Source organism: Vulpes vulpes, chromosome 4, assembly GCF_048418805.1.
Source record: "Vulpes vulpes isolate BD-2025 chromosome 4, VulVul3, whole genome shotgun sequence".
NCBI classification, from domain to species: Eukaryota; Metazoa; Chordata; class Mammalia; order Carnivora; family Canidae; genus Vulpes; species Vulpes vulpes.
Window position 1 is genome coordinate 71,165,695 of NC_132783.1, and position 27,589 is coordinate 71,193,283.

Sequence of the window (27,589 nt, forward strand, 5' to 3'; positions counted from 1 at the left end):
CTAAAGGACAAACAGAGTTAGAGAGACAGAAGGTACCAAGGCAAACATGTAAGCAAGAGCATGGCATGCTCAAGGAACTCAAAGTGGTCAACTATGTCTGGGGTTAGAATCAAACAGGTGGGAATGGTGACCAATGAGGCAGGCAAGGCATAAGCAGAGGCCATATCAGATGAACCCTATAAGTTTTGAAGAGTTTTGGCTAACTGAAGGCACTGGCAAGTCACTAAATATTAAGACATGTTCAGATTGACACTGGAGAAAGATTATCTGAAGCCTATGAGGCAGAAGGAGTAGGAAATGAGAAGGGAGAGCAGTCACTGTTTGAGCACCCAAGCAAGACATGATGCTCATCTGGCATCACAGAAGTGGTAATCAGAATGGAGAAAAACTGATCTAAAAGATATTGAAGAGGTAAAAACAACAGGCCTGATGATTGGCACAATGTGGCTGAAGGAGAAATAAGACATACTGAAGATGATGCCACATCCGAACTTGGAAAATGTGATGAAAAATACACTGTTCCCTGAGAAGGAGGCAGGAGGAGAAAGAACACTCAGGAAAAGCTACATATTAGTGCCCATGAAGCAATGGCAGACAGATGGGCTGGAGTAACAGAGACACATAAGGGATAGGAAAATAGATCTGGGAATGAGCATGAAGGTGGTTAAAGCTAAAAGTAGAGTGACACCATTCAGTACATGCAGCAAGAGAAAAGAGAATGCTGAGAGACACCAATATTTATGGTATTGGTGATACATTGCTAAATAAAAAATCAAGCTGCAGGGGCACCTGGGTGGTGCAGTCAGTTGAGCGACTGGCTCTTGGTTTTGGCTGGGATCATGATCTCAGCGTCCTAGAATCTACCCTAGCATGGGACTTCACTCAGCAGGTAGTCTGCTCTAGGATTCTCTCTCTCTCTCTCTCTCCCTCTCTCTTCCCCTCCCCTCCCACTCATGTGCTCTTTCTCTCTCTCTCTTTTAAAAAAATCAAGCTGGAAAATGGTGTATGCAGTAAAAGCTCATGGAGAGGTAGAGGGGAAGATCGTGTGTGTGTGTGTGTGTGTGTGTGTGTGTGTGTGTGTAATTGTGTACTTTCGTTTTTTTCTTTGTGGGACACATTAATTTATAAGATATTCTATTGCTTGAATTGCTTAATGAGCATGTACTACCTTTATAATTTAAAATAAGAATACTTGATTTTAAAAGCATTTAAGAGACAGACAAATGAATAGAAGACTACAAAGTCCAAGAAAGGGACAAAAATTCAGAGAGAAGAAAGCTGATTGCCTGACCCTACTTATGTCTTAATTTAATGGAATACTAAAAGATTTTAACTTTACATGGAAAAAGTTTTTTTAAAGATTTTGTTTATTTGTTAGAGAGAGAGAGTGCACAGCAGCTGGGTATGGCAGGCAGAGGGAGAAGCAGGCTCCCCAATGAGCAAGAAGCCTGATGTGAGACTTGATGCCCAGACCTTGGGATCATGAGCTGAGCTGAAGGCAGATGGTTAACTGTCTGAGGTGGAAAATTAAGGTAAAGCAATAAAAGAAATATTAAATGATAAAAATGCACTCAACCATATCACTTCTGTCTTGACGTTTTATTTTATATATGTATATATTTTAAGACTTATTTTATTTTATTTTATTTTTAGAGAGAGAAAGAGAGAGCGCGCACTCACAACTGAGTGGAGGGGCAGAGGGAGAGGAAGAGAAGACTCCTGGAACAGACTATCCACTGGGTGTAGAGCCCAACTTGGGGCTCAACATGGGGCTTCATCACAGGATCCTGAGACCATGACCTGAGCCAAAACCAAGAGTTCGATGCTTAATTGACTGAGCCACCCAGGTGCCCCTGGAGATGTTTTAAATAATGATCTTTAAAATAGGGGCCACAGTTTCTTACAGTCTATTTATGTTAAGCTTTAATAAAGTTTCATCAGCAAAGAATAAAAAGATTATGACCAAAAGGGTCAACTCAGCAGTGAGTCAGAACCTGCAGATATGGCAACATGAGACGAAGCCTTCCTACTGGGGTGTGGTCATATTCACAGCACACAAGTAAGAATGAAAACCAGATGGCACCTTCATTAAGTCTCTATTCCCTTCCTGGCCACATGACTTCTCCAGCCTATTACAGAAGGTAGTGACTTATTTCAAAAGATTTTATTCTTTGTTTTTTAAAAGATTACTAAAATCTAAAGAATCAGAAGTGCCAATTTCTATTATTTTAATGTAAATTAAATATGTATATTTTGTGTCATTTCCCTCTGAGATGTAAACTCCTTAAATAACTCTAATTACTACAGAATATTACCATCCTAGGAAAAGCCACTCTTTATTCTCTTTTTCACTGAGAAAGTGAACAGTTTGATGATACGGTATCTCAGCCATGTTATTTTCTGAAATTATTAAACTAAGTCTGTTATTCTTTGCTTTTAAATATTCCTCAATGTTTCATTCCACATGCTTCTTGTTTATTTTATTTAGTTTAGCAAAACTCAAATTATTCTTCTACTCCCAAAGCAGTCAGGAGAAAAATCCAAAATTAACTTCACAAATACTACCCCAGCTCCTCAAGCTTCTCCACTAATGTCAGGCACAAGGAGAATTAGGGATCCTCAAACTCAGAAAGCTCTACACTCAGTGAGCAGGTGGGCAAAGGCGGGGGCTTCTAGTTCTAGTTCTGATTCTAGTTATTAATTTATTAATAAACTCTGTGGCTCCAAAGTGGCTATTTATTCAAATATTTACTGAATTATTTCTACAGTGCCAGGGATAGTCCAGGCTGTGCAACTATACTGGCAAGCAAAATAGATCAACAGTCAGGGGGAAAAAAATGAAAGAATGGAGAAAGGGGAAAGGAAGGAAGGAAGGAAGGAAGGAAGGAAGGAAGGAAGGAAGGAAGGAAAGAAGGGAATGAAGGGAGGGAGGGAAGGAGAGAAGGAGGGAGAGAGGAGACAGTAATTTCTAGGTTTTTGCTAAGTCAATGCAGATTTTTCCCTATTTCCTACCTTCTATAATAATAGTGTATAATCAAATCAATAAGCCCCAAAAGCACCACAAGATGTGAAATATCTTATGAGGAGCTCCTCTGTGCCTGGACCTTTCCTCCATTCACACTCTTTGCTCTCTCAAAGCAGTTTCCTCATTCCAGGGATGCCTTATTTATATCCCGTCTTATTTCTATCCTGTCTTAGTCAAATCAGGCTGCTATAACACAAATGCGATAGATGGAGTGGCTTAAACAGAAATTTATTCCTCATGGTTCTGGAGGCTGGGAGTCGAAGATCAAGGAGCCAGCCAATTTGGTTCCTGACAGCTCTCTTCCTGGTTTGCAGATAGATGCCTTCTTGCTGTACCCTCACATGTCAGAGAGAGAGAGAAGCAAACTCTTTCACTCTCCTCTTACAAGGGCACAAATCTCCTAAAGGCTCCATCTCCAAATGCCATCACATTGGGGATCAGGATTTCAATAGATGGATTTTGGGGGCACATAAATTTTGGAGTCCAAACCACATGCCATGAGTCCTAGGGGGTCCCTTTCAAATCCCATCTCATCTGATGACTTGAGGCCACATCAAACAGTCCTGTCTCTCGCCTTTCTGTACTCTCCTCTCAATACCCTTGGTGTTTAATCCTATATAGCCTTGCTTTGCAGTATATGCAGAATCTGTGTTCTTGGCTCATGTCCCCACATTAAAATGTAAGTACCCCAAGCGAGAATGCCTATGTCTTGCATTTTTTTTCATCCTCTTGCAGTGCCTCAGCACTGTATAAAATATTTGTTGATTCATTCAGTCAGTCATAACATGTCCACTGAGCACCAATGGCTAACGCTGAGGAGGTGTTAGTAGATTTGGGAAACCTGAAGATTGGGACTAATTTAAGGGAAACGCCGGTTGAATTCCTGGCAAATAGGAACCACAAAATATTTTTACTGAAATGCCAGCTTCTCATTGCCTGCATGTTAATTTCTGTAAGTGGAATGAGGCTAAGAGTTTGGCCCAGGGAAGGGTCTTGAACAGCTGTTTTACTGAATAAATAAGAAACTGCCAAATACCAACAGCAGCTTGCATTTGCAGTATGTAAACTTCTCAGACTGCTCTCCCATCCATAAGCATAACTTATCGAGTATGTTTCTTAAATGAGGGCATCTAAGTACTTGGAAATAGGCAGAGTTTCAAGTGTTTCTCTGTCTATATTATTAAGTCTAACAATTCTTCATAGAGATGGTCATATAAAATTTAGCCCACATATTTTCTTACAAGTTCTGAGCCAATGAAAGCTTTAGGACTTCCTATAGAACACTGAACTCCATCCAGGTGCTGAACAAAACACAGCACTGGACCAGAGTGTTACACGCTTTCCACACTGGACTCCAACCATGTTCTTGTGTTAACAAGGGGTATGTGTCTTTCACTCTGTTGAGCCATTGAGAACTATTAAGAAAGTCTAATTGTTCTCACAAAATGTGGGAATAGCTAACCCATAAGAGAACCATGTCATTCCAACATTCTCCTTTTAAAGACTTGGTGGAAAGGGTGCCTGACCCAGTTGCAAGACTCTTGATCTCAGGTTTGGGAGTTCAAGCCCCATGTTAGGTGTAGATATTACTTAAAAATAGAATCTTTAAAGAGAAATAAGTGGTGGAAGTATGAGATCCCTGCCTTCCTCTTTAAAATATATGGTTTTGGTTTTGGTTTTTGGTTTTCTCTTGAGGGAGGCTGCAGAAGGCAGTGGAAGAAGGAAGGGAAGTAATACTACCTCAGAAACCAGAAATGCCTACAGGGATTTTAATTTCACCGAAACCTATTTTAAAAAGCATTTTATAACTGGAATTAAAATAAACTGAAGTGAAAATGGAATACTATGTATTATACTATCTCAAATTAAAAATAAATTAACAGCAGTAAGAAAGTAAATCCTGATAGGAAAATTATTCTAAGCTATCTAAAGAGAATAGACATATCAAAAATAGTGAATCTTATAAATGCCTAATGTTCACTTCCATTATGGCTTTTCATCTATTATAACAGTACTGTAGTTCAAAGATGCCTGGTCTTTGATATTAGCCCCCTCAGTAATGCCCCAGGGATGAGACTTTGGGGGGAATCCCACAAATGTGCAAATATTAGCTCCCTCTTCAAAGATCTCCATCTACAAAGTTAGCACAAAACAGGACCAATTCCTCAGAGACTGAATCTTGTCTTACCAAATGCTGCCCAATCTCTGTGTCTAATTTCCCAATCAACAGTGATTAGGACTGTTTTTTTTTTTCCCTAAGTCTTTCATCAGGCTCTTCAACCACAATAGGGTATATAAAGTTTTTGCTTCAAAGAGTGTCTCTATTTAGAAAGCATGCTTCCTTCTACATAATAAGAGTAGATGATACATGTGGGCTGAACTAAATATTCTAAGTAAAGGTAACCCAAGGAAAGTTTGCATGCAGACCTGGGAAAAGTCTAAGAATGATCTATTAAACTCAAATACTAATTGTAATGCCACGCATGCTGAGAAAGTTTTTAACCTGAAAGAAGTTGGTTTTTTGGTTTCTCGGTTTTTTCAATTTGGAAACCCAGCAATTATCCGGAATGAAGAAAGAATGAACTAATGCCCAGAACACGTGAACTCAAAAGCATTTGGAGCACAAAATATATCTGGCATTTCAAAGCCCAAAGCCACAGCTCCAGGCTCCGGACAAGTTTCCATAGAGCTTAAGATAAAAGAGACCCTGAAGGGAGACAGGATTCCAGCCCCCCACACCCCACCTTCGGGGGAGTAACTAGGTGAATAAGTGAAAAAAGCAATTCTGTGAATCTGGTCAGGCTGTGAGTTAAAGTATCTTTATTACCCATATGGTGCTTCCTCCCTCTGAGTCCAGTCCCAGGCACAGGAAAGCCAGGCTTCAGGTGCTATGCTGCCAGGGTGGGCCCACAAGCTGCAGAGGGCCACAATGGACACATTCTCCATAATTTCACCTGAATTGTGAATTATTAACATGACACAGTTTTTTGGGACATCAAATTTAAGTGAAGATTTAGAGAAAAAAATTCTTTCTCCAGGGTGCTCAGGTGGCTCAGTGGGTTGAGCACCTGACTCTTGGTCATGGTCTCAGGGCCATGAGATCAAGCCTCAGGTGAGCTTTGTGTTCAGTGAAGCATCTGCTTGAGATCCTCTCTCCCTCTCTCCCTCTCTCCCTCTGCCCCTCCCCTGACTCACTCACACGTGCTCTCCTTCTCTCTGTAAAATAAATAAATAAATCTTTTTAAAAAATCATTTTTCCATTAAAACAGCTATATGAATAATCAGCATTTGTATAACTTTTTTTTAAAAGATTTTATTTATTTATTCATGAGAGAGAGAGAGAGAGGCAGAGACACAGGCAGAGGGAGAAGCAGGCTCCATTCAAGGAGCCTGACGTGGGACTCCATCCCAGGTCTCCAGGACCACACCCTGGGCTGAAGGCGGCACTAAACCACTGAGCCACCCGGGCTGCCCTGAGCCACCCAGGCTGCCCTGTATAACTTTTTAAGATGACATGTGTACACCAGTCAAGATGTTTAGTTTCAGACAACAGAAACAAAGTCTATCTAATTTAAGCAAATCATGAACTTATTAGAAAGCTTACAGACTAACTCAAATGGCTGGAGAACTAGCCATGAGGCTTTGAGGCCAAAACTGTGCTCAGAACAGGTCCAACGTGGACACTTCTGCCTCCAATGAGCAGTCTGCATTTCTGATGTTGCTGACTCTAAGACCATTAAGTTATTATTTCATTTTTTAAGGAAAAAAATAAATAATGCTGTTCATCAAAATCTATCACAACATTGATTTTAATGAGCACCCTAATCTCAGCAATATTAAAATTTGGGGAATGTGTGAATCGTAGGAGTGATCAAACGTGGTCAGCTCTACAGTGTAAAATACTCACACTCACATTACACACTAGTGACACACACCACCATCATGACCAGGTCTCCTTTCGCCACATCCATTCCCACAAGTTCTGCCCATGTCCTAGCTGGAAGGGAGGCTGGAGAAAAGCAAGTGCTGGCATTTCAGTTTGTATAGTGCAAAAAAGAAAAACAGATCCTGCTTTTTTCCCTCCTATGGGAAAATTTTCAAGCACAAAAACAGAGTTCAGATGCTGGGCAGCCAAAAAAGAACGACAAATATCCCCAATAGGCAGATTTCAAAGAAACTCCCTCTTATGGTAAAAGTTCAGTGTCCTCTGAGGTTAGAATTTAGAAACTGAGAAAAATGTTTGAGAAGCACCAGAAGAGGCAAACTCCTTAGGATGAAATCCAAGGCCCTTACAGTCCAGCCCTACAAACTGTTCCAGTCTAGTTTCCAACACCCCACCCTACACACACCCTGAGTGCAGGGATGACTAATTAGGTGGCAGCTCTTCAACCACTGCCATTATCACTCACGTCTCCACTCATGATGTGTTCCCTCAAATTAGAAAACCTCCCCCCTCAAAAAATTTTTCTGGACTTCAATAACTCCCACTTCATGACTTGAACCAAAACTCACCTTTTGTGGGAGCTTGCAGACAGCCCCATCTTTGTGATCCCTTAGCACGTTAGACGTCTCTCCGTTGTGAAAGGAAGGGGGCTCCATGCAACACCTGAACAAAAAACTGCATTTATTGCTTACTAAAGAAAGGGAGAGCTACACATCATCAGGCGGTCTCCTTGAGAAAAGCAGAGTGCTAATCTTGTACAAGGCTGGGAGACCCTCAGAGCTCAGGGCCTGGGAGATGTCCAGAAGCTGACATGTTTAGGCAGCAGCTGACCTCCAGCTGCACAAGCAGAGCTGGAGTACAAGTGTTGCTGGCTGGCTGTCCTGCAGAAGTGTATCACTAGAGTTAAGCTGCTCCTGACAGTTTGACTTTACAACCTTGTATGTTGGTGGGTGTGGGGGCTGCGGTGGCGGATGGGCTGGCTGGCAGAAGTGTGAATGATCACTGTACCAGCCATGGAACAGGTTCTGATCTTTACTGGTAACCACACAACAACTGGTCTTCCCCTTAAGAGGATAGGAACCTTTCACTCTCACAACTGGGACAATATATTAGAGTACAGTAACCACAGGAATAGCTAGCATTCTAACATTTACTGAGCTCTTACTATGTACTAGGCCTTACAGTAAGTATTTTACAAGGATTATCTCATTGAACTCTTGAACCTTATCAGTTGGTAGATGCAACTATCCCTCATTTCATAGATGGGGAACTGTAGGAGCCTCCCTGAGATTCCGGCACAAAGAGAATGGCAGCTGAGGTCCAGCTCTTACCCAGTGCACAGAAAGGACTCTGCTGAGTGTTGCTATTGCTGTGGCCCTAATGACAGCACACTCACCTTAAGAACAAGCAGCAGGTCTCCCCACTTGGTGCCACAGTAATGCTGAGTGGTTCAGGGCCTCTCATTTACAGGCCTCAGTATCTGCTGTCAGAAAGAGTGCCTGAATAATCTAGTAGTTCAAAACCTGATCTGAAGGTCAACAAGCTCTGAATCTTGCCATCTAGCCATGGCCAAAGTCAACAATGAATCCAACACCCTGCACAAACTGTCAATGACACCTGGCATCCATGATGGTAAGAAAGCAAGGCTTAAGAGAATACATTCCCCCTGGTTTCTAACTACTTTGAAGCCAATTCTCCATTCCTGATACAATTACCAATCCTAAAAGTTGGTTGGACAACATGCCTCATCTCCCCCAAGGTGACAATGTTCCAGAATCCTAAAACCCTAACAGAAACACCAGCTGCAGGAAACAAGCAGCTGATTATTTTGCCACTTGCTGCTTATGTGCATATACCCAAACAGGACTGCCCCAATCACCACTCCTAAGGAAAGCACTCCCATACCATCTGAAAAAATTAAGTCATATGAAACATACCAAATCATAACTAAACCACAGCACTCTGCTGTCATTAATGGCAAAGACACATTATTAAAATATCTGTTTCCTTCTCATCACTCCTCAGCAAGTGCAGTAAGAAATCCCTCTGCAATTTATTCCTTTATTTAAAAATATCCCAACAAATGAGAGGAATCCTTTTTCTTCTCCTGATCCCAGCCAGGTCTTATCCTCCAAGGTCCTAGACACATCCACAATCTGTGATAATATCTTTGGTGTGTGTATTAAGGTACCCACATATTTAATCCATCCCCAAATCAACAGAAAGCACAAATCAATTTTTAATACAACTGTAAGAAGTAATACCCAGGAATACCATTCAGTTAGTCATTCAATTTGTGTGGCCTTGAATAATTTACTGAATTTCTCTGTGAAAAGGAATAAGAGTACCAGCACCTAAGGTAGACATGACAATTAAATGATTATTATAGATGGCACTCAGTACAAAGCTGTGCACATGGTCACTGCATTTAATATGGTGTTGTATTCTTGGGGTGCCTGGGTGATTCAGTCACTTAAGTGTCTGCCTTTGGCTCAAATCATGATCCCAGGATCCTGGGATAGAGCCCTGTGTCAGGCTCCCTGCTCAGCAGGGGAATCTGCTTTTATCTCTCCCTCTCTCTCTCCCTGGTGGTGTTCTCTCTCTCTCTCACTCACTCTCTCAAATAAGCAGATAAAATCTTTATAAAATATATTGTATCCTTGGAAGCTGCTGAGAGTAGATCATATGCCTTCTTGCTACACATATATATACATTGGCTACAACAGAGCTCACCAGATTCCTATCCTGTACATGGCTCAGGAAAGGCTCTAACATCCAAATACTGGTTCTTCCAGATGCTTTGTCACAGTAGAAACCAGTCACTGAGTTCCCACCCTGCTTTTTAGCAATGGGGGGAAGTAGGATAGTTAGAGATTTAATAGGGAGTTATATTTTCTTTTATCTCTATTTCCATCTTGACATTTCACATTAGGTAGAAATGGCTACAGCTGTCAAAGTCTTTATTAGTAACCAGTAAAACAATAAGCAATATTTTAAAAGGAACCCTAAATCATTAGTATTTGCCTGCTTTTATTCAGAGCTAAATTAATTCAGCCTTCTGTTCAATCCTTTTGTCCTTCAGGGAGAGCAATATCTGGTCCTCAGAGGACCAGGCTCTCTGGTTCCTAAATTAAGTGTCAGTTTCAGTTTGTGGCAATGCTGAGGGAGAAACTGACAGAGGTGGGAGGGAATCTCACCCTCCTGTAGAGCCCCATGATTTTCCTCTGGTGGTTTTTAAGTCTAGTAGGTCACACTTGCAGTATGGTTAGTGTTTTCTAGCTTAAAACTCACTAAAATTGGGGCATCAAGGAGACTTAGTTGGTTGAGCATCTGACTCTTGATTTGGCTCAGGTCATGATCTCAGTTGTAAGATCGAGCCCCATGTCAGGCTCTGCACTAGGCATGGAGTCTGCTTAGGATTCTTTCTCTCCCTCTGTTCCTACCCACTTGTGTATCTCTCTCTCTCTTTATTTTTTTTTAAATTTTTATTTATTTATTATAGTCACAGAGAGAGAGAGAGGCAGAGACACAGGCAGAGGGAGAGAAGCAGGCTCCATGCCCCAGGAGCCCGACGTGGGATTCGATCCCGGGTCTCCTGGATCGCGCCCTGGGCCAAAGGCAGGCGCCAAACCGCTGCGCCACCCAGGGATCCCTCTCTCTCTCTTTAAAAAAAAAAAAAACCAGGGATCCCTGGGTGGCGCAGCGGTTTGGCACCTGCCTTTGGCCCAGGGTGCGATCCTGGAGACCCGGGATCGAATCCCACGTCGGGCTCCCGGGGCATGGAGCCTGCTTCTCTCCCTCTGCCTGTGTCTCTGCCTCTCTCTCTCTCTGTGTGTGTGTGACTATCATAAATAAATAAATAAATAAATAAATACCCACAACACACTAAAATCCAACCATGCCCCCACAACATGGAAGTATTGATTGAGAGAGCTTTAAACTTTGACAGTATTCCTTTGGTTACTGAATGTTAGTTATAGCTGAAAAGTCTAAAAATCTAACATTGGAGATGTCCCTGGCACATGCAACATTACCAAGCTAAGCAGCCATAATATTGTAGTTCAAAGTGTTAATGAACAAGAGAAGCAGAGTCGAACATCTTTGTTTCTACAAAAACCCCCTAATGGTGGCTACAACTGATTGAACCATAGACGTTGCAGAGGGCCCAGCTATTAAAAAAAAAAAAGATTCATAACAAAACTAAGCTGGGCTTTATTGAGGGGTAAGGCAAAGTTCCATCATGACCTAAAGACCACCAGGTATCTGGGTCTGGAGGCAACCACATAATAAAAAAAATGCTCAAAATAGTAAAGCCATCCTTGTGTATGACACTGGTCTCAGTCTAGAGCAGTAGTTTTCATGGTGGCAATCCCCTGTCTGGCCACTTATCTCTGTAGGAGTAATGCTTAAAATATGACACTCTTGTTGTCTGTGTCTTCCATTATATTGTTTTTGATGATTTTTGTTTGTTTGTTTTTGATGATTTAAACACAAAAACTGGCTCATCAAAGTCAGACTTTCTGTTGGCTTGATGACAGCCACTGTTCATGGCAAGTAGGTCCCAGTGGAATAAATGGTTTTCAGACTTCAAGGGCAGATTTTCAATTTTTTTTTTGCTCTTCTATCCAATTTTTAGGAGTTTATTATCCCTAGAGAGTGGACTGTTTTTTCCAGGGTGTTCCATGCTGTTCAGATGCTAAATATATAAAATAATGACTACAGTTTTTCTCCTAGACCTAGAGAAGCTGCTGACTTCCCTTCCTATGCCTTCTTTTCCTACTCTAGAAGGACTGAAGCAAATAAAAAAACATCCTGATGTATCAGGCTATAGGCACAACTGGTTACTTTTATCTTCATGGGAGAAGGTAAGTGAGGTCAGATGTTCATGCCATTCATTTTTGATGGAGTTGAACAAATTTAGTAAATAAAAACAAATCATGTCCAGTTAAATTTCAATGCCAAACAAATAAATAATTTTGCATCATAAGTATGTCCCATGTTGATATTTGCTTGCACAAAACTCCCATTTCTATTCAAAACAATATCAACATGGGAAACTTACACTACAAAATTATTCCTTGTTTATCTGGAATTCAAATTTAGCTGGGCATCCCATATTTTATCTGGCAGCTACATGTCTTGCAAAATATGGAGCCCAAAATTGCAGGCTTGAGGTTGATATGTTATGTCTCAGTCCCAAAGTGATATTTAACCATGTTTGATAAAGTTTGGATTGGCAATCCTTAGTTACCCGAAATGTCAGTTCATTATGTTTCTGCTATCCAGACTTCCCAGCTTTGCTTCCAAGCTCCAAAATAGGCTGTCTAAGTCCCTGCTAAGCTGTGTTCTTTGCCTAAAGAACACCCTGCTCTTGGATAAATATCACCAAGTGCATGAAGATGTGAATTTGCATATCTGTGTGTATGCAGAAATTCAGTTCCCACATCTGACAATATCCAAATTGTCAAATCCGCTTTCTATAGGAAGTATTATTTTTGGATGGGATTTTTAAATGTCCCTTAATCATGGTACCATAGGTTTAGCGGGCATAATCCAGTCTCTACAATCTTCTGGCAAGAGTAAAAGCACAATTATTCCTAAAGAAAATAATAAAATTAGTGAACTCTGAAATTTCACTTGACAATAGAGAAAAAAAAAAAAAACGGTAACTAAACCAATTTTTTTTTTTTCCTGACAATAATGAAGAAGGTATTTAACTTGAAGAAAGGGCACTTGTAGAAAATTCAAATTTCTGCTCAAAACAATAACAGTATGTATTTGGTGATACTTCATTAGCCTAATTAATGTTCTTCTTCTTCCAGTCCTTGACATTAATAACAATACTTCAGTACCATAAAGGACTAGAAGAGCAAAAGACCAATTAACTTCTTCTTGCTTTAGGTTATATGCTAGTTTGAGTAGAAGCTGTACAAGTCATTAGTGCTGCTGACTAGTAATTCATTAGGGTACACTGGCAGGATTGTACTTCCCAGTCAGTCTCTTGTATTATGCAACTACAGTGAGGGGAGAAGCACATGACCAGCTCTGGCCAATTAGCAAATAACTCAAATACCATATGATGATTCAGGCCTGAAGCTTCTAATTATTGGTGCAGAAACTCTCCAAAGCTCCTGTTCCTCTCTGACTTTGAAACCAGCAATGTTCAAGACCGACATTGCTTAGTTAGTCTGGGTCTTTAATTGACTACCATGATCAGACACTTCCTGGTGACCAATGAGGATATGTAACATGCAAGAAGTGTACTTTTGTTTTAACTACCATGTATTTTTGTTTAAACTGCTAAAGTTTTGAATTATTTGTTATTGAAGCAAAGCACAGTCTGGCCTAACTCAGGGGGAATACAATTTTTGAGGTTTCAGTGCATATCTAGCCAAATGAGTTTTTAAAACATTCTATACACAATTTTTAGCCCCCTGAAACTTGTTGAATGTTTAACGTTATATCGTCATCTCTTTTAATTCTCAACAAATTCTTAAGGTAGGCACAAAATACCATCTCTCCTTTATAGATGGGAAAACAAACACTTAAAGAGCTAGTAAGTAAATGCTTAAAACCATAGAGGAAGTAAGTGGCTGAAAAAGAATTTGAATCCATAACCATTTGGATCTACAGACTATGCTTTTCATTACCTCACTATTCTACCATTCAAGTATTTAGCCCTGGGATTTACTTAAAAGTTTCTACATAGTAGAGGGACAAGACTTGGAACCCCATAGAGGGGCAGCAGGTGCCAAGAGGGACAAAGATGTCCCATGGATGTTACTCTTCTTTCTATGCTATGCATTGGTAGGTCTTGACTATGGGCTGAATTTATAAGCTATGTAATGTTAGAAATCATTTTTGGAACAATGTCATGAAAATCGGAAGTTCTTTAATTTAGAATTTATTTATCTATGCAAAACATGCAAAGATGCAGAGGGAGAGGCATAACAGGACAATTTTAAGAGCCATTCCGTGTGGGTGCCATCTGCATATCTGTTAAATATTCTAGGCAGCATATAAGTAGAGCTCAGTTCTTGCTATTTTCTGTTGTTACAAATTGGTTCAAAAGAACCAATATCATCAATACCTTCTTCATTTTTTTAAGGGGAATTCTTCTGTAACTTCCATCATATTACTTAGATAATAGGGATCTGAGTACTACAATGCCAAACTCAAATTTCCCATTGCTTGTAAACTTTTCTCAAACCAGCTATGTTGTTTTGAACACAAACTCCATCTGGGTGACTTTTTTTCTAACTTTTGAGATTTGATGCCCAGGCAAATAAGTCACATTGCTTAATTCTAAGATTCCTAAAAAAGAAAAATAAAAAAAATAAAAATTCTAAGATTCCTTTCTGACAGTATTTAGGCAGAATATATTTGTATATTTCAAAAAAAGTAAAAGTTATTTTACAGATATTCCAGGTTTCTAAAAATATCTTTCTCCTTCAGCTTAGTCATTTAACGAGATTGGTTATTAATTTAAGAGGAGTATCAGAATCTGATCACCATGAGAAACCAGGAACCCCAAAATTAACTTATATGGCCTCACTTTGGAAGACACTGAATTTCTCAGATTTCTTCCTCCCTGAATCTCAACCATTTTACTCTTGGAGAAGTGAAGGATGACTTGGAAGACAAACCCAGAGGAACACTTTTCTTTCTGACCAGTTAAAAATGCTCCCAAATATCTATAACAGGAATTGAAGTAAAACCTCTAAACTGCAGCTGCAAAATCATACAAGAGAAATAATGTAGCACAAACTCACATGTCAAAACAAATATCTAAGGCCAATAGTTAGACACACAATGCACTCATCCTTTGACACACTCCAAAAAAGCAAGCCCTCAAAGGAATATTCAGAACTGAATCGTCTTCCTATCACTTAAAAGCAAGTGAAATTCTATTTGAAGTTCATTTTAGCTTTCCAGCGCTCTCAATTTCAAAGTCAATCAGCTGTACTGGTTTTTTTGCTTTACAGTTTGCACTTGCTTAGTGGTTCAGTAACACATTAAGAAAAATGTACATAAAGTAGATCTATAATTAGAAACAGAATCTTAGTTCCTTGGGGGGTGAGGAATAATCCAGAATTAACTACTGACTTTTAATTTAGAGTCTAACACAGAAAGAAGTAGACCTATACCCTCCAAAAACAGAAATATAGTAAATACTTCAGAGTTAGGTTATTTTGCCTGAAAAGTGTTTAGGGGTTTTAATTTCTGCAGAAAAATTAAAATGCAGATTTCACAATCAGACCTGTATTCCTTTCCAGCCTCTTAACACATCTACTGGAGCCAAATGGAGGAAACGTAATGCTGATGTACACCAGACGGAACAGCTGGTCTCCCCAAGGAAGTGGATTAGCAGCATGATTGCAGTACACAGCTCACTGCAGAAATGCTCTCTATACAGCCTCCTAAGTTTTTGTCTTCTGCTGAAATAGCCACCAGAGGGGAGGACAGAAGGTTGGTGCACTGCCTGATGCCAGCTGGTCTGGAGTGAAGATGGTAAGACTTAATCTACCAACACTAAATCTAAATGCCCTCTGGACAGTTATGAGGTCCAATACAGGAAGTTGATCCCATTAGTCAAGTCCAACCATCCCCAAATCATGTTGTTAGGGATTAATACTATAGTACTATGGAATTCTTTCTAATTTTTCACAAAACATTACAATATACATAATCTACTGCCTTTTCAAAAACTGGATGTTTTTACCTCCAATTCATAGAAGAATGTCAATAAATATGAACTTTATATTAAACAGCAGGTTTGCACATTTTTATTGGTTAATCAGGCAATAATGAATACAAGAAATTAATGTGAAATAGTCCTAGAAAAAGGTAGATATGGGATGCCTGGGTGGCTCAGGTTGAGTGTCTGCCTTCAGCTCAGGGCATGAAACCGGAGTCCTGGGATCGAGGCCCACATCAGGCTCCCTACAGGGAGCCTGCTTCTCCCTCTGCCTGTGTCTCTGTCTCTTTCTCTATGTGTCTCATGAATAAATAAATAAAATCTTTTTTAAAAATGGTAGATATTATACCAAGAACAGGAAAATCTGATCAAGACTGGTGGTCACACACAATAAAAAGAAAATACTTGTGGAGGGAGTCTCATAGTAAATCAACCCCAAAGTTGTCCAAGATGACAAATTACCCAGATATCCTAAAGGGGAAAGCTGAAAGCTCCAGAGGTCACTGCTAGTTATAATGAGATATAACAAGGCACATCTACATTTTTATTGATATAAATGATATATAACATTGTATTAGTTTCAAGTATACAACATAATAATTCAATATATGTGTATGTTGTGAAATAATCACCACAATGTCAAGTTAACATTCATCACCATACATAGTTACAAGTTTTTTTCTTGTATGAAATCTTTTAAGATCTACTCTCTTAGCAATATTCATAGTCACCATATTGTATACTATATCCCCAGGACTTACTTATTTTCTATCTGTAAGTTTATACTTTTGACTATCTTCACCCATTTTATCTACCCCCCATATTTTGTGTAATATATCACAAAATATTACAACAAATATAATCTATTGCCTTCAATAAGTTCTCCTTCCTAGAAAGAGTAATAAACTGCTTTGATAAAGAATTTCTGCTTTAACACAAACTCACAATTCCTATTTTATCTTCAAGTTAATCATATCAAAGCATCAATAAAACCTGACCTTTCAGGAGACAAATCATTGAATGTTTCCTTTCCAAGCCATTATTTTTTAATATCCTACCATCTAGGAAGACAGGGATAAACAAGCAGAAAGGAAAATTGCAATTGAACATGGTTCAAATAGTCTCCTTATTTTAATATTTAATTATTTGATGACATTCTTGCATTATCTTCCTCATTGCTGGACTTTTATTGGATCAGCAAATATATTTAAAGCTTTATTCTTTTAAATCATTCCTATATAGTGGGTGTAAAACTGTAATTAATTATTCATACATGCACACAAAACCTCTGATTCTGCTACTTCACCCAGGTCTCCTCAGAGAAATGGCAAGACCAGGATTAAAGAAAAGTTGCTCAGAGTGAGATTTGAATTTGATCCTCCAAAGATAAAATTTCTGAATCCGACTTTGGGGTTGATCAGAAAGGTATGAAAGATTAAAACTTTCAATGGATACTATCTGGCCCATTATCCCTTACCCATATTCCCATTCCCAGCCTGGCTAGGACCAGACTGAATATCCACTCTGGGTTGCTGAAGACAAAGTTTGTGACAAGAGAACCCAAAATGGCAATAGCTAAACATTTACCATGGTTCCCTTCAGCTTCAAAGTGGGTTGTTTTTAAATTCATAAAGGTTGTGCCCACAGAGTCTTCACAGGTGCTTTTGGGGAATGATGATCAGAACAAACCAGTCAGAACTGTGTCTTGATGGTGACAACAAGGGTTGGGCAGGATTTGAAGCATAAGCTTCAGGTCCCCCAAATAAGTCCAGCTTTACAAACAGAACCACTGTGTCTATCACAGTGCATTGTATATCTGCTTAATGTTACATTTACTCTGATTGAAACTCTTATGAAATAGCTCTATCAACTTCTATATTTGTTCAAGTCCTTGTGGCATTTTGCCTAATGCTATTAGCCAACAACACTATAGTATTATCAGAAATAATTATAGTGATTATTTAAAATGCTGACTTGTTCACAGCTTTACTTCTTCCATTTGAATCTAGCATCGTCCAGTCTAGTGGTTTTCAATCAGAGGTGTACATAAGACTTTCCTATGGAGTTTAATAAAAATGCAGACATCTAGGACCTACATCATACTTAATGAATATTTTGCTTTACATTCTTGGCATGTTCTTTCAGGATTATTATATCTCCAGGTTTTTCCCTCTGTAAAAACTGCATTCATCTATTTTTGTAAAATCAGAAGTAAACTCCCTGACTTCTTTAAAAATAGACTTACTTGTTTATCCTTTGAAACATTCTAATTTGAGGGCAATGATTTTATTATTCTGTTTTGCATGTCACATTTATTCATTATTCTTATTATGAGCTCTCATCAGACTTTTCACATCTGAAAATGATTCATAAATTAATCACGACCAGCTTCAGTTTCTGTCATCTATACATGCTTGTTTTCCTTAGATGCTTGCCTGCAGGTTCTACTATCAGCTTCAAGCCAGAGTTTGTGTTTTCAACAAAGAATACTTTCAACAGTCCCATGGTAAAGGACCAGATGCTTCAAACAGTTGACATTTTCAAGAACAGACTCTGGGGTACAGGAATCGGATGACACCAATGGGCTGAGTCAAGAATTATGGAAGCTGACAGCTTTATGCTTCTGCTAACCCAAGATCAACAGGAACAAAAATTAATTGTCTAAGACTGAATGGACTAGACTGATAAGGGAAATTTTACTGTAGTTATTCGTTTGGAATATTGTTATTTTGATGTTCGATTTATTGGATCTATAAGAAAGTCCTTTTCTCTACTTCACCTCACAACTGAGTAGATTCTTATATTAACTGTATTTTATTATTTTCTGTATTCTTCATGTTCTGGCCTCTGGAGCCACACTCACTTGGAAATAAATTCTCCTAGGGCTACCCAATTCTTAGAACATAATTGACTTGTCCAGGAGAGATCCTTTCACATGCAAACTAATTAACCCAGAGTCCATACTTGGAACCAACTCTCTTCTATCTGGCTCATATACTCCGAAAGGCAATATTCCTCTGTCCTAATCATCTGAACCAGGTACCAGAGAGTCCCTATCCCTCAGAGTCTACTGAAATGAATCAACCAGTCAGTCCTTAGACTGCTTTATCTGTCTCACCTTCATTTTCCCATGGAAACCACATACAGGCCTTGCTTTCTACCTTTTCCTTCTGCTTCCTGACCAACCCTGGTGTTTTCCCTCTGTGGCCTTGCATGGCATGACATGCTCCCTCTCCTCTTCAGACCTACGAGTAGAAATCTTTTCAAATGGCAGTCATCTTCATTTATTGCCCTCACCATACGTGATTAATAATAATTTTTTAAAAACTTGTATTTTAAAACTGTTTCATTCGTGTAAACTGAAATGAAATATTTAAAAACTATATCTGAGTCTCACTGATCCCAGAGTTCAGAAACTCACCCTGTATCCTTACTTTTCATTACAATGGGGTTATTTCATATATTCAATAATAACCTGTCTTCCTTTTTCCAGAATAAAATTGAAAAATCTGTTATGCAACCAATATCTTGACTGGAATGCCATCTTGAGAATGATTTTCATTGAATCAGATAGAACAGGCCACTTTTAAGGAACAAATATGGCTTTACTTGTGAAGCCAATGCCTACAGAGGCCTCCTAGGATAACTGGCCTGCTATCTGGCTTACAGGGTCCAAACTTACAGGTGGTAAAGATGGTCATTTCCTGCCAAACTAGAAACCTAATGTTATTTTGGGGACCTCAAGAAGAGAGGAATATATCCAAATGTACTGCAGTTGAAATATAGTGGAGAGAGTTTCTTGAATTTAGTTCCTTGGGATTTCAAATAATGGAGGCACTAAAAGTCCAATCTGAGATCCTTGTGAAAACTCCCAGAAAAAAGTTAATTTTATAATTATTCAATAGTGAATGGCTTTCGATTTTGCAAAGCATGCTTTAAAAGGCCTATATGGTAAATTAACACTCTTGCTATACCTATGTAAATTCTCAAGTCAAACCTAATGAGACTAGCCTTATTTTGTGATTAAGAATGACCTTTCTTTGAGATTATTATGACCCTCGAGGGAGGAGGAGAATGTAAAGAAAAACTATAAATGACTGAAATTTAATGGATGCCCTGGCTAACTCATTCTGGATAATCTTTGCTTCTATCTATGACTAGGCTATTTTACAAGGCTGTAGACATAGAAGTGAACTTGTAGATATTGATGGCAATGCAAATAATTCCTTGTGTCCAAGGGACAGTAACTGATTATCACCAATGGATATTATTATAAGTTTTGCCAATTTTGTGTCCATTTGTAAATTTATTTCTGTATTTCTTATCATATTACAAATATGTGATACTTTGCATTCTGTTTTGATCTGGTTGTAATATCTTACTGATTCCCTCATTAATTACTAATTTAAGTAAAATCTTTGATACATCTTTATTTCATATCTATAGAAGTCATGATTATAGTCTTTTTTTATTATAGTCTTTTAAATGTAAATTTTCACAACTGCATAAGATCACACTTATATTTCACATACAAAAAAAAGACGACACAATCATATATATACCTCTCTTACCAGTTTCAAATTACTCAACAAATAATACTGAGTGACTATCAAATGCTACAGATCCAAAGGTACACAAAGAGGACTGAATCGCTGACCTTAAGAAACTAGCATCCTATGGAGCTAACATTTACTCAAACATTTGTCTAGCTTCCGTGGTCAATATCACAAAGCTTTAAGGCAGAAAAATATATACTTAAAAAATTCTCCCCCAAGTAATCTTTTCTCAATAAGTAATTACTGGTTAGCAGCACAATAGCTCAGCAAAGGAAAAAAAATTCCAGAGTGAAATCATGGGTTTTACATAAAAATTAAGATATGAGTAGTATAAAGGGCTAGGTAAATCACTAGACTTATAGTTGGAAGATCTGCATACCTTTTGTTAGAAACACTGTGCTTTTATGGAAAAGACCTTCCACTCAAATTCTTCCTAATCTATTTAAAGAGGTTATGTAATCCCTCTAATCCTTAGTTTTTCCATTTGAAGAAAAAGATAATACCCATTCCACGGGATGGGTATTAAAACATGTTACATGCCTGAACACAGGAAATGCTTGAATACATGTAAGCTGATCTTATTAACAATATTATTTATAGAGTATTTATAGATTCAGTTCTTGCTCAATAGTCAACCAATGCTAATTCTCTCTCCCCAAAGAAAATAGGAAGAATGAAATATATTTCAAATTTCTCCCAAATATGGAAGATCTAAATATTATCAAAGTTCTCTTAGTCACTGGAGGAGGTGGATCTCATTGAGTGGATAGAGATGTTAGGAATGAACTGGAAATTTTACCTACAACCCAGGATTCCAATGCTGTACTATAAGCAAAGATAATACAGGCATATATCTCTCCAGAAATCTTCCTGTGTGTGTGAGCAATGGATTGGAATTACATGCCCACCTCATAACAAGTGACAACTGTGTAATTTCTGAGAACCAGGCTATAGGATGACAAGAAAGAAGGCACTAATGCCCAAAGTGTCAGGTGACCGACGCTAAGGAGGAATTCAAGATCAGAGCCTCCCTGAGGCTCTGCATCACACTCTGCAGGCAGTGGAGTATCTTTATCCTCTCCAGCACCACACTCCTAATCAGATTAAGTGCTGGGTGCACTCAGTAATAGGCAGGGTCTCAGTTTATCATAACTCAAAGAGTATTTTGCATTCACTTCTTTCTGAAACAACTCAGTTTAAAATGATTATAACATAGCTTTATGAATGCAGAGGGCACTTTCATTTTATTGCAAAATTAACTGACTAAATAAGAGGTCCTAATGCCAAGGAGTAATAAGATAAAAATCATAAGACAAATAAGAAAATGACAAGGTCAAATGAAATATTCAACCAAAGTTCTTCTAACAGGGAGATTACCTGGTGTCCATTTGCTTTAGAGGACTGGACTTAAAGTTATATAATTAATCTACTACACATAGAACCTCCCACATTATTTTTAAGGTTTAATTTAACAACAACAACAAAAAAGCAAAGTTAATTAGTATTAATGAAGCATCCATGTCCCCAAAACTGTGTTAGGTGCACTACAAGTATAATCTCATTAACCTCCTAGTAAGATAAAAGTGGATTATATTCAATCTATTTTTTAAAGGCATCATAAATTATGAGGCGTTTTTTTAAGATTTAAAAACATCACTTTTTTTGTAACATCCCTCTACAACTAGAGAGAGTTTTTGAAAAATTATAATATATAAAGGTACTACCCAAATCAAGTTGGAAAAAAAGTTTCATTCATTCATTTAAACACTTATTGATTTCAAAGAACTGGATCCTACACACACACACACACACACACACACACACACACACACACACAGAGGCACCTGCGCACTTGAATATTTACCCAAAGCTACTAAAAGGCAGGCTAAAGTGAGTGGCTCTGGGTAAACTTGGGACTTTTGACTTGCTGACAAGAAACTTCCAAGTCTGGGGCAAGAGGTACATAACCTGGGTAAGTGAAGATGGCTGGAGATCCTCCTCCACTCTTCCCTGCAAGAATGCAGCAGCTACTGGGAGCCAAAGTCAAAGTTCAGGGTTTAAGGTATTAGTTTGAAAGGGCGCTAAACTACCAGCCTGCGGAGTCCACGGCGCTGGGAGTGCCATCCACGCGTCCCAGGCCGGCGGTGGGCGCACTGACCCACCCAGCTCACTCATCACCTCCTGCAAAATACACGCTGCACCTGCTGCCAGAGGGGTGGCCCCGCGGGAGAAGCACCCACTTAGCAAAGGCCTGAGGAAGGAGACCCGCTACCTGACTTTCTCCGTGGCTCCTCACGCTCTCTGCCTTGAGCAGGGTCTTGGGCTTCCTGGACTTGAAGTTGCCCATGCTGGGTCGCAGCACGCCGTCCACCTGCAGGATCTGCTCTACATGCTGCTGCGGCTCGCGGGAGGGCGGCCCGGGCTCCTCTAGGAGCGCCCGGGCGTCAGGGTAGTTCTCTTTATTGTCTTCATCTCTAAAACAGGAAAGACCCAATTTAGAAAGTACCCAAAAAAGTAATAAACTGCTGAGGGAAAGCAGGCCTGGCACACTCATTGCTGCTCTATTTATATGATATCTAGCAAAATGTTTAGGGTAGACTTAGTTTCACAGGAACAAGAATCTAAGAAATGTGAATTTCACTCTTTAGATCACATTCCCTTCCTGTGTTTACTGGTGGATGCATACTTTTTTTTTTTTAGTTGTAACTTTGTGCCTACTATCACACTTGTTTTTAATTTTTCACATCAAGGTGTTTTCATGTATATATTTTCATGGATGTATTTTTTCTGCAACAAAAATACTAGATTTGGGTTCGAGATTGTCTGCCCAGTTTTAAGAGTCTAGAAATCAGGGGTGCCTAGGTGGCTCAGGTCATGCTCTTGGGGTGAGGAGATCAAGCCCCAGGGTAGCTGTGAGCTGGATGTGGAGCCTGCTTAGGATTCTCTCTCTCTCTCCCTCACTCCACTCTCTCTCTTAAAAAAAAAAAATTCTAAAACTCAAAAGATTAAGTGAAGTGCCTAATAGAGGGCTAATTCACCTAGACCTCGAGTGGTAGATAGGTCTACAGTCTCTGCTGCATATATGTACTTGATTCAAGGCAGGATACTTGCTCCCATGTTTAGAATCATCTCCCTACAATTTTCAAAGGCCTCTAGAAGTTTAACAAGGTCTATTTTGATAGACAACCTGTTACTTGGATAAACTATAAAACAAGTACCATATCCTACCCAACCAAACCATCTGAACAACACCTTCAGTGCACACTCAAAGATCCTGTTGTCTGGGTTCCATTCAGTGTGGACTTGCTGGAGGTGACTACATGGGCTGGTGTCACCTTCATGCATTTAGTGCCAGGATGGCGCTTTTAATTTTCACTAACGAAGCAAATTCATACAATATAATCCTACAGTTTCAATTTCCTCAAAAATAGTGACATAACACCTTTATTTGAAGTCATTAGTCCCTCTTAAATCTAGGTGTATTTTTATTTCCAAATGGGGTATTCCCTTTATACAATTAATATCGTCATCCTTAATGTACCGGCAATTATTTGGTACTCGATTATGCAATTCTCCAGGGATAGACACTTTCCCTTAGTGGTTTTTTCCCTCCTGCTCCCTGATCAGAGCACCCATAAAAGAGATTTTGGCAAGGTTATATAGGAAGCAATTTCTTGTAGCTCAAGGACACACAAAGCCAAGAGACAAGACCAGCAGAGAAAGGATTTCTATGCCCACTGTTCAAGATGCCTTTTCACAAATAAAACAGATTAAATTCACTAAACGACACCAGGAATGAAGTGCAGTTAGCCTCTGGGGAAAGATCAAATCAAACATCAAGATAGGAGCTCTGGAGCATGACCAGCATGCAATTGGGCAAGGTATGCAAATAAAATTATTTAAAACAGTTAACTTTAAGCCTCAGCAAGAGAAACAAAAGCAAAAATGAACTATTGGGTCTTCATCAAGATAAGAAGCTTTTGCACAGCAAAAGAAACAGTCAACAAAACTAAAAGACAACCTACAGAATGGGAGAAGATATTTGCAAATGACGTATCAGGTAAAGGGCTAGTATCCAAGATCTATAAAGAACTTATTAAACTCAACAGCAAAGAAACAAACAATCCAAATGAAATGGGCAAAAGACATGAAGAGAAATCTCACAGAGGAAGACATAGACATGGCCAACAAGCACATGAGAAAATGCTCTGCATCACTTGCCATCAGGGAAATACAAATCAAAACCACAATGAGATACCACCTCACACCAGTGAGAATGGGGAAAATTAACAAGGCAGGAAACCACAAATGTTGGAGAGGATGCGGAGAAAAGGGAACCCTCTCACACTGTTGGTGGGAATGTGAACTGGTGCAGCCACTCTGGAAAACTGTGTGGAGGTTCCTCAGAGAGTTAAAAATAGACCTGCCCTACGACCCAGCAATTGCACTGCTGGGGATTTACCCCAAAGATACAGATGCAATGAAACGCCAGGACACCTGCACCCCGATGTTTATAGCAGCAATGTCCACAATAGCCAAACTGTGGAAGGAGCCTCGGTGTCCATCGAAAGATGAATGGATAAAGAGGATGTGGTTTATGTATACAATGGAATATTATTCAGCCATTAGAAACGACAAATACCCACCATTTGCTTTGATGTGGATGGAACTGGAGGGCATTAAGCTGAGTGAAATAAGCCAATCAGAGAAGGACAAACATATGGTCTCATTCATTTGGGGAATATAAAAAAATAGTGAAAGGGAATAAAGGGGAAAGGAGAAAAAATGAGTGGGAAATATCAGAAAGGGAGACAGAACATGAGAGACTCCTAACTCTGGGAAACCAACCAGGGGTGGTGGAAGGGGAGGTGGGTGGGGGGTGGGGGTGACTGGGTGACGGGCACTGAGGGGGGCACTTGACGGGATGAGCACTGGGTGTTATTCTATACGTTGGCAAATTGAACACCAATAAAAAATAAATTTATTAAAAAAAAATTTAAGCCTCAGGACAAACTTCACAATGCCTGGTAAAGGAGAAACCAAAAAGTGAAATAATTCTTCAATATTAGTAACTGAAGGGGATCCCTGGGTGGCGCAGCGGTTTGGCGCCTGCCTTTGCCCCAGGGCGCGATCCTGGAGACCCGGGATCAAATCCCACGTCAGGCTCCCGGTGCATGGAGCCTGCTTCTCTCTCTGCCTCTCTCTCTCTCTCTCACTGTGTTGCCTATCATAAAAAAAAAAAAAAAAAAATATTAGTAACTGAAAAAAATGAATAAATAGAAAGTCAGTGCCAGTGACACTGGTTAATATTTTCCCTTACGATCAATTACAATTTATGATTTTATTTATTTACTTATTTTGAGAGAGAGAGAGAGAGAGAGAGGCAGAAGGAGCAGAGAGAGAGAGGAAAAGGAAGGGAAAAGAATCCTAAGCAGACTGTACTCTGACCCTGAAGCCCAATTGGAGGATTCATTCATCTCACCACCCTGAGATCTCAACCCTGAGATCACGACCTGAGCTGAAACCAAGAGTCCAATGGACAGTCAACCAACTGAGCCATCCAGGTGCCCCAAGCTCAATTACAAGTTTAAAAAGTCTAAACTAATGGATTTGGAAACCAGTATCAAACCATGAGTTGGAACTGTACTAGTTCATGTGAAATGCATTTCTCTCACTGGAAACAAAGAATGTTCATCCACATACCCTATGCTCCTGGGTGAGAAACAAAAGGGAGAACAGCTACTTTTACAGTAAACCTAAATGTTCCTCATTCAAGGAGAATCCTAGAACACTCAAGGACAAGAGGGGAAAAGTCATTTTTCAAATCCAAAATGACTCTTTTGACAGACTCATTCCTAAAACAATTCCAGGACTTCATTTATTATATATTTTCAAGGTGCCCAAATTTTATAAAAGTCATCTCATTCACCTCCTTGACTTGAAAGGCAAGGAAGGTAGGTGAGGGGAGCAAAAAACCTTCTCTCTCATTACACAAATTCCTAAATAAAAATAGTCATCTTTAGAAATATATTTCCAACCTGCTACTGGTTTCTCAGAATCTCCAAAGCAAGACAGTACAAGTTATGTGATTTATGCCACTATTTATTGGAATCAAACATAACTGAGAATGATTCTAAAAGATCTTCCCACAACTAATATGTGTAGTTGTGTAGCCTGGGCCACAGCACGCCACCTCGACCTTCATCCATAAGATGGATATCTCTCTACCTTGCAGAGATAATACAGTCCCTGTGAAATGCCTACCATAGAAAGCTGGCTTAAGGCCACAGCTCAATAAATGGAAGCTATTGTTACTCTCATGGGGCTTTAGCCAAGTAGTTATTTGCAAAGAAAAGACTGAAGGTTCTTTTCAGTTTCCCCAATACCTCCAGGATAAATTCCAAACTCCTTAGAAAGGTACACAAACCCTTTGAAATCAGGTCTTTGTTTATCTCTGGACTTTTATTATCACTTCTGGCCTCCTCCCTCCAAAAGCTCTCAAGCTTCCTGCTCTCCTGAACTGCTTGCTCTTCCTACAACTCTATTTTCTCTACCCTCTGTTGGCTTTCCAATAAGTAGCTCTCTCTGCTTGGTAGCATCATCTTTTTCTTAGCTTCATACCCCACCTCCATAAGTACACACAATAAGTCATGTACTACTGTAATTTTCTTTAGAAATCCATCCCAGAAACCTCTGCGGGCTATTTGGTTCCTTCTAAATGAATCCTCTGTCTACCTCTAGTAAAATGGTACTTAATGCACTATAGCATCATCATTTCCATTGACTGGTTTCTGGCACACAAAATAGGCCTTCAACAGTTGTTTGCTGTCCAACAAATGGACTTGAGAGTCAGAGAGATCTGAGCCCAAATTCTTCCTCATAGTAGCTATGTTAGCTTGGATGTGCCATAATCCTTCTGAGCCTCAGTTTCCCCATCTCCAGGATGAGGAGGAAAACATCAGCTTCTTTTCACTTGTTTAGATTAAGCAATAAAATGGATGTGAAAATGTTCTGAGCAAAGCAAATGTGGAAGAAATGGTTAACTATGAAGGTTTTGCTATATCATAAACCCCTTGATGACCAAGACCATACTTGGTAAATAAATCTATAACCTCTTCCATAGGGTCTCTAGACAGGAACAGTGAGATGGGATAATCAATATTGAATTCAGCAGGCATTTCCTGAGTGTTCCCCACAGAAAAGGTACTGCCCAGGGTAAAAGGGGAATACCCAAAAGGGGACAAGACAAAAAACTTTCTTAAGAACTGATAGTTTATTACAAGAATTTATACACAAGAACAAGTGATTACAATTCAGAGAAATGTCTAAAGACCCCAGACCCACACAGTTTCTGTCCTTTATAATTA

General features: G+C 39.3%; 1 protein-coding gene across 8 annotated transcripts in view; it reads right to left on the bottom strand.

Annotated features, from left to right (window-relative positions):
• The window catches only part of FAM13C (family with sequence similarity 13 member C), a 147,569-nt gene that overhangs the window by 112,592 nt on the left and 7,388 nt on the right, over nt 1-27,589 (bottom strand). For all 8 annotated transcript variants that reach the window (XM_072756043.1, XM_072756044.1, XM_072756042.1 and 5 more), the window contains one exon: nt 22,495-22,696. In XM_072756043.1, coding sequence (XP_072612144.1) covers nt 22,495-22,569 — 75 coding nt within the window. In that variant the 5' untranslated portion in view covers nt 22,570-22,696. The remainder of the gene's footprint in view (nt 1-22,494; nt 22,697-27,589) is intronic.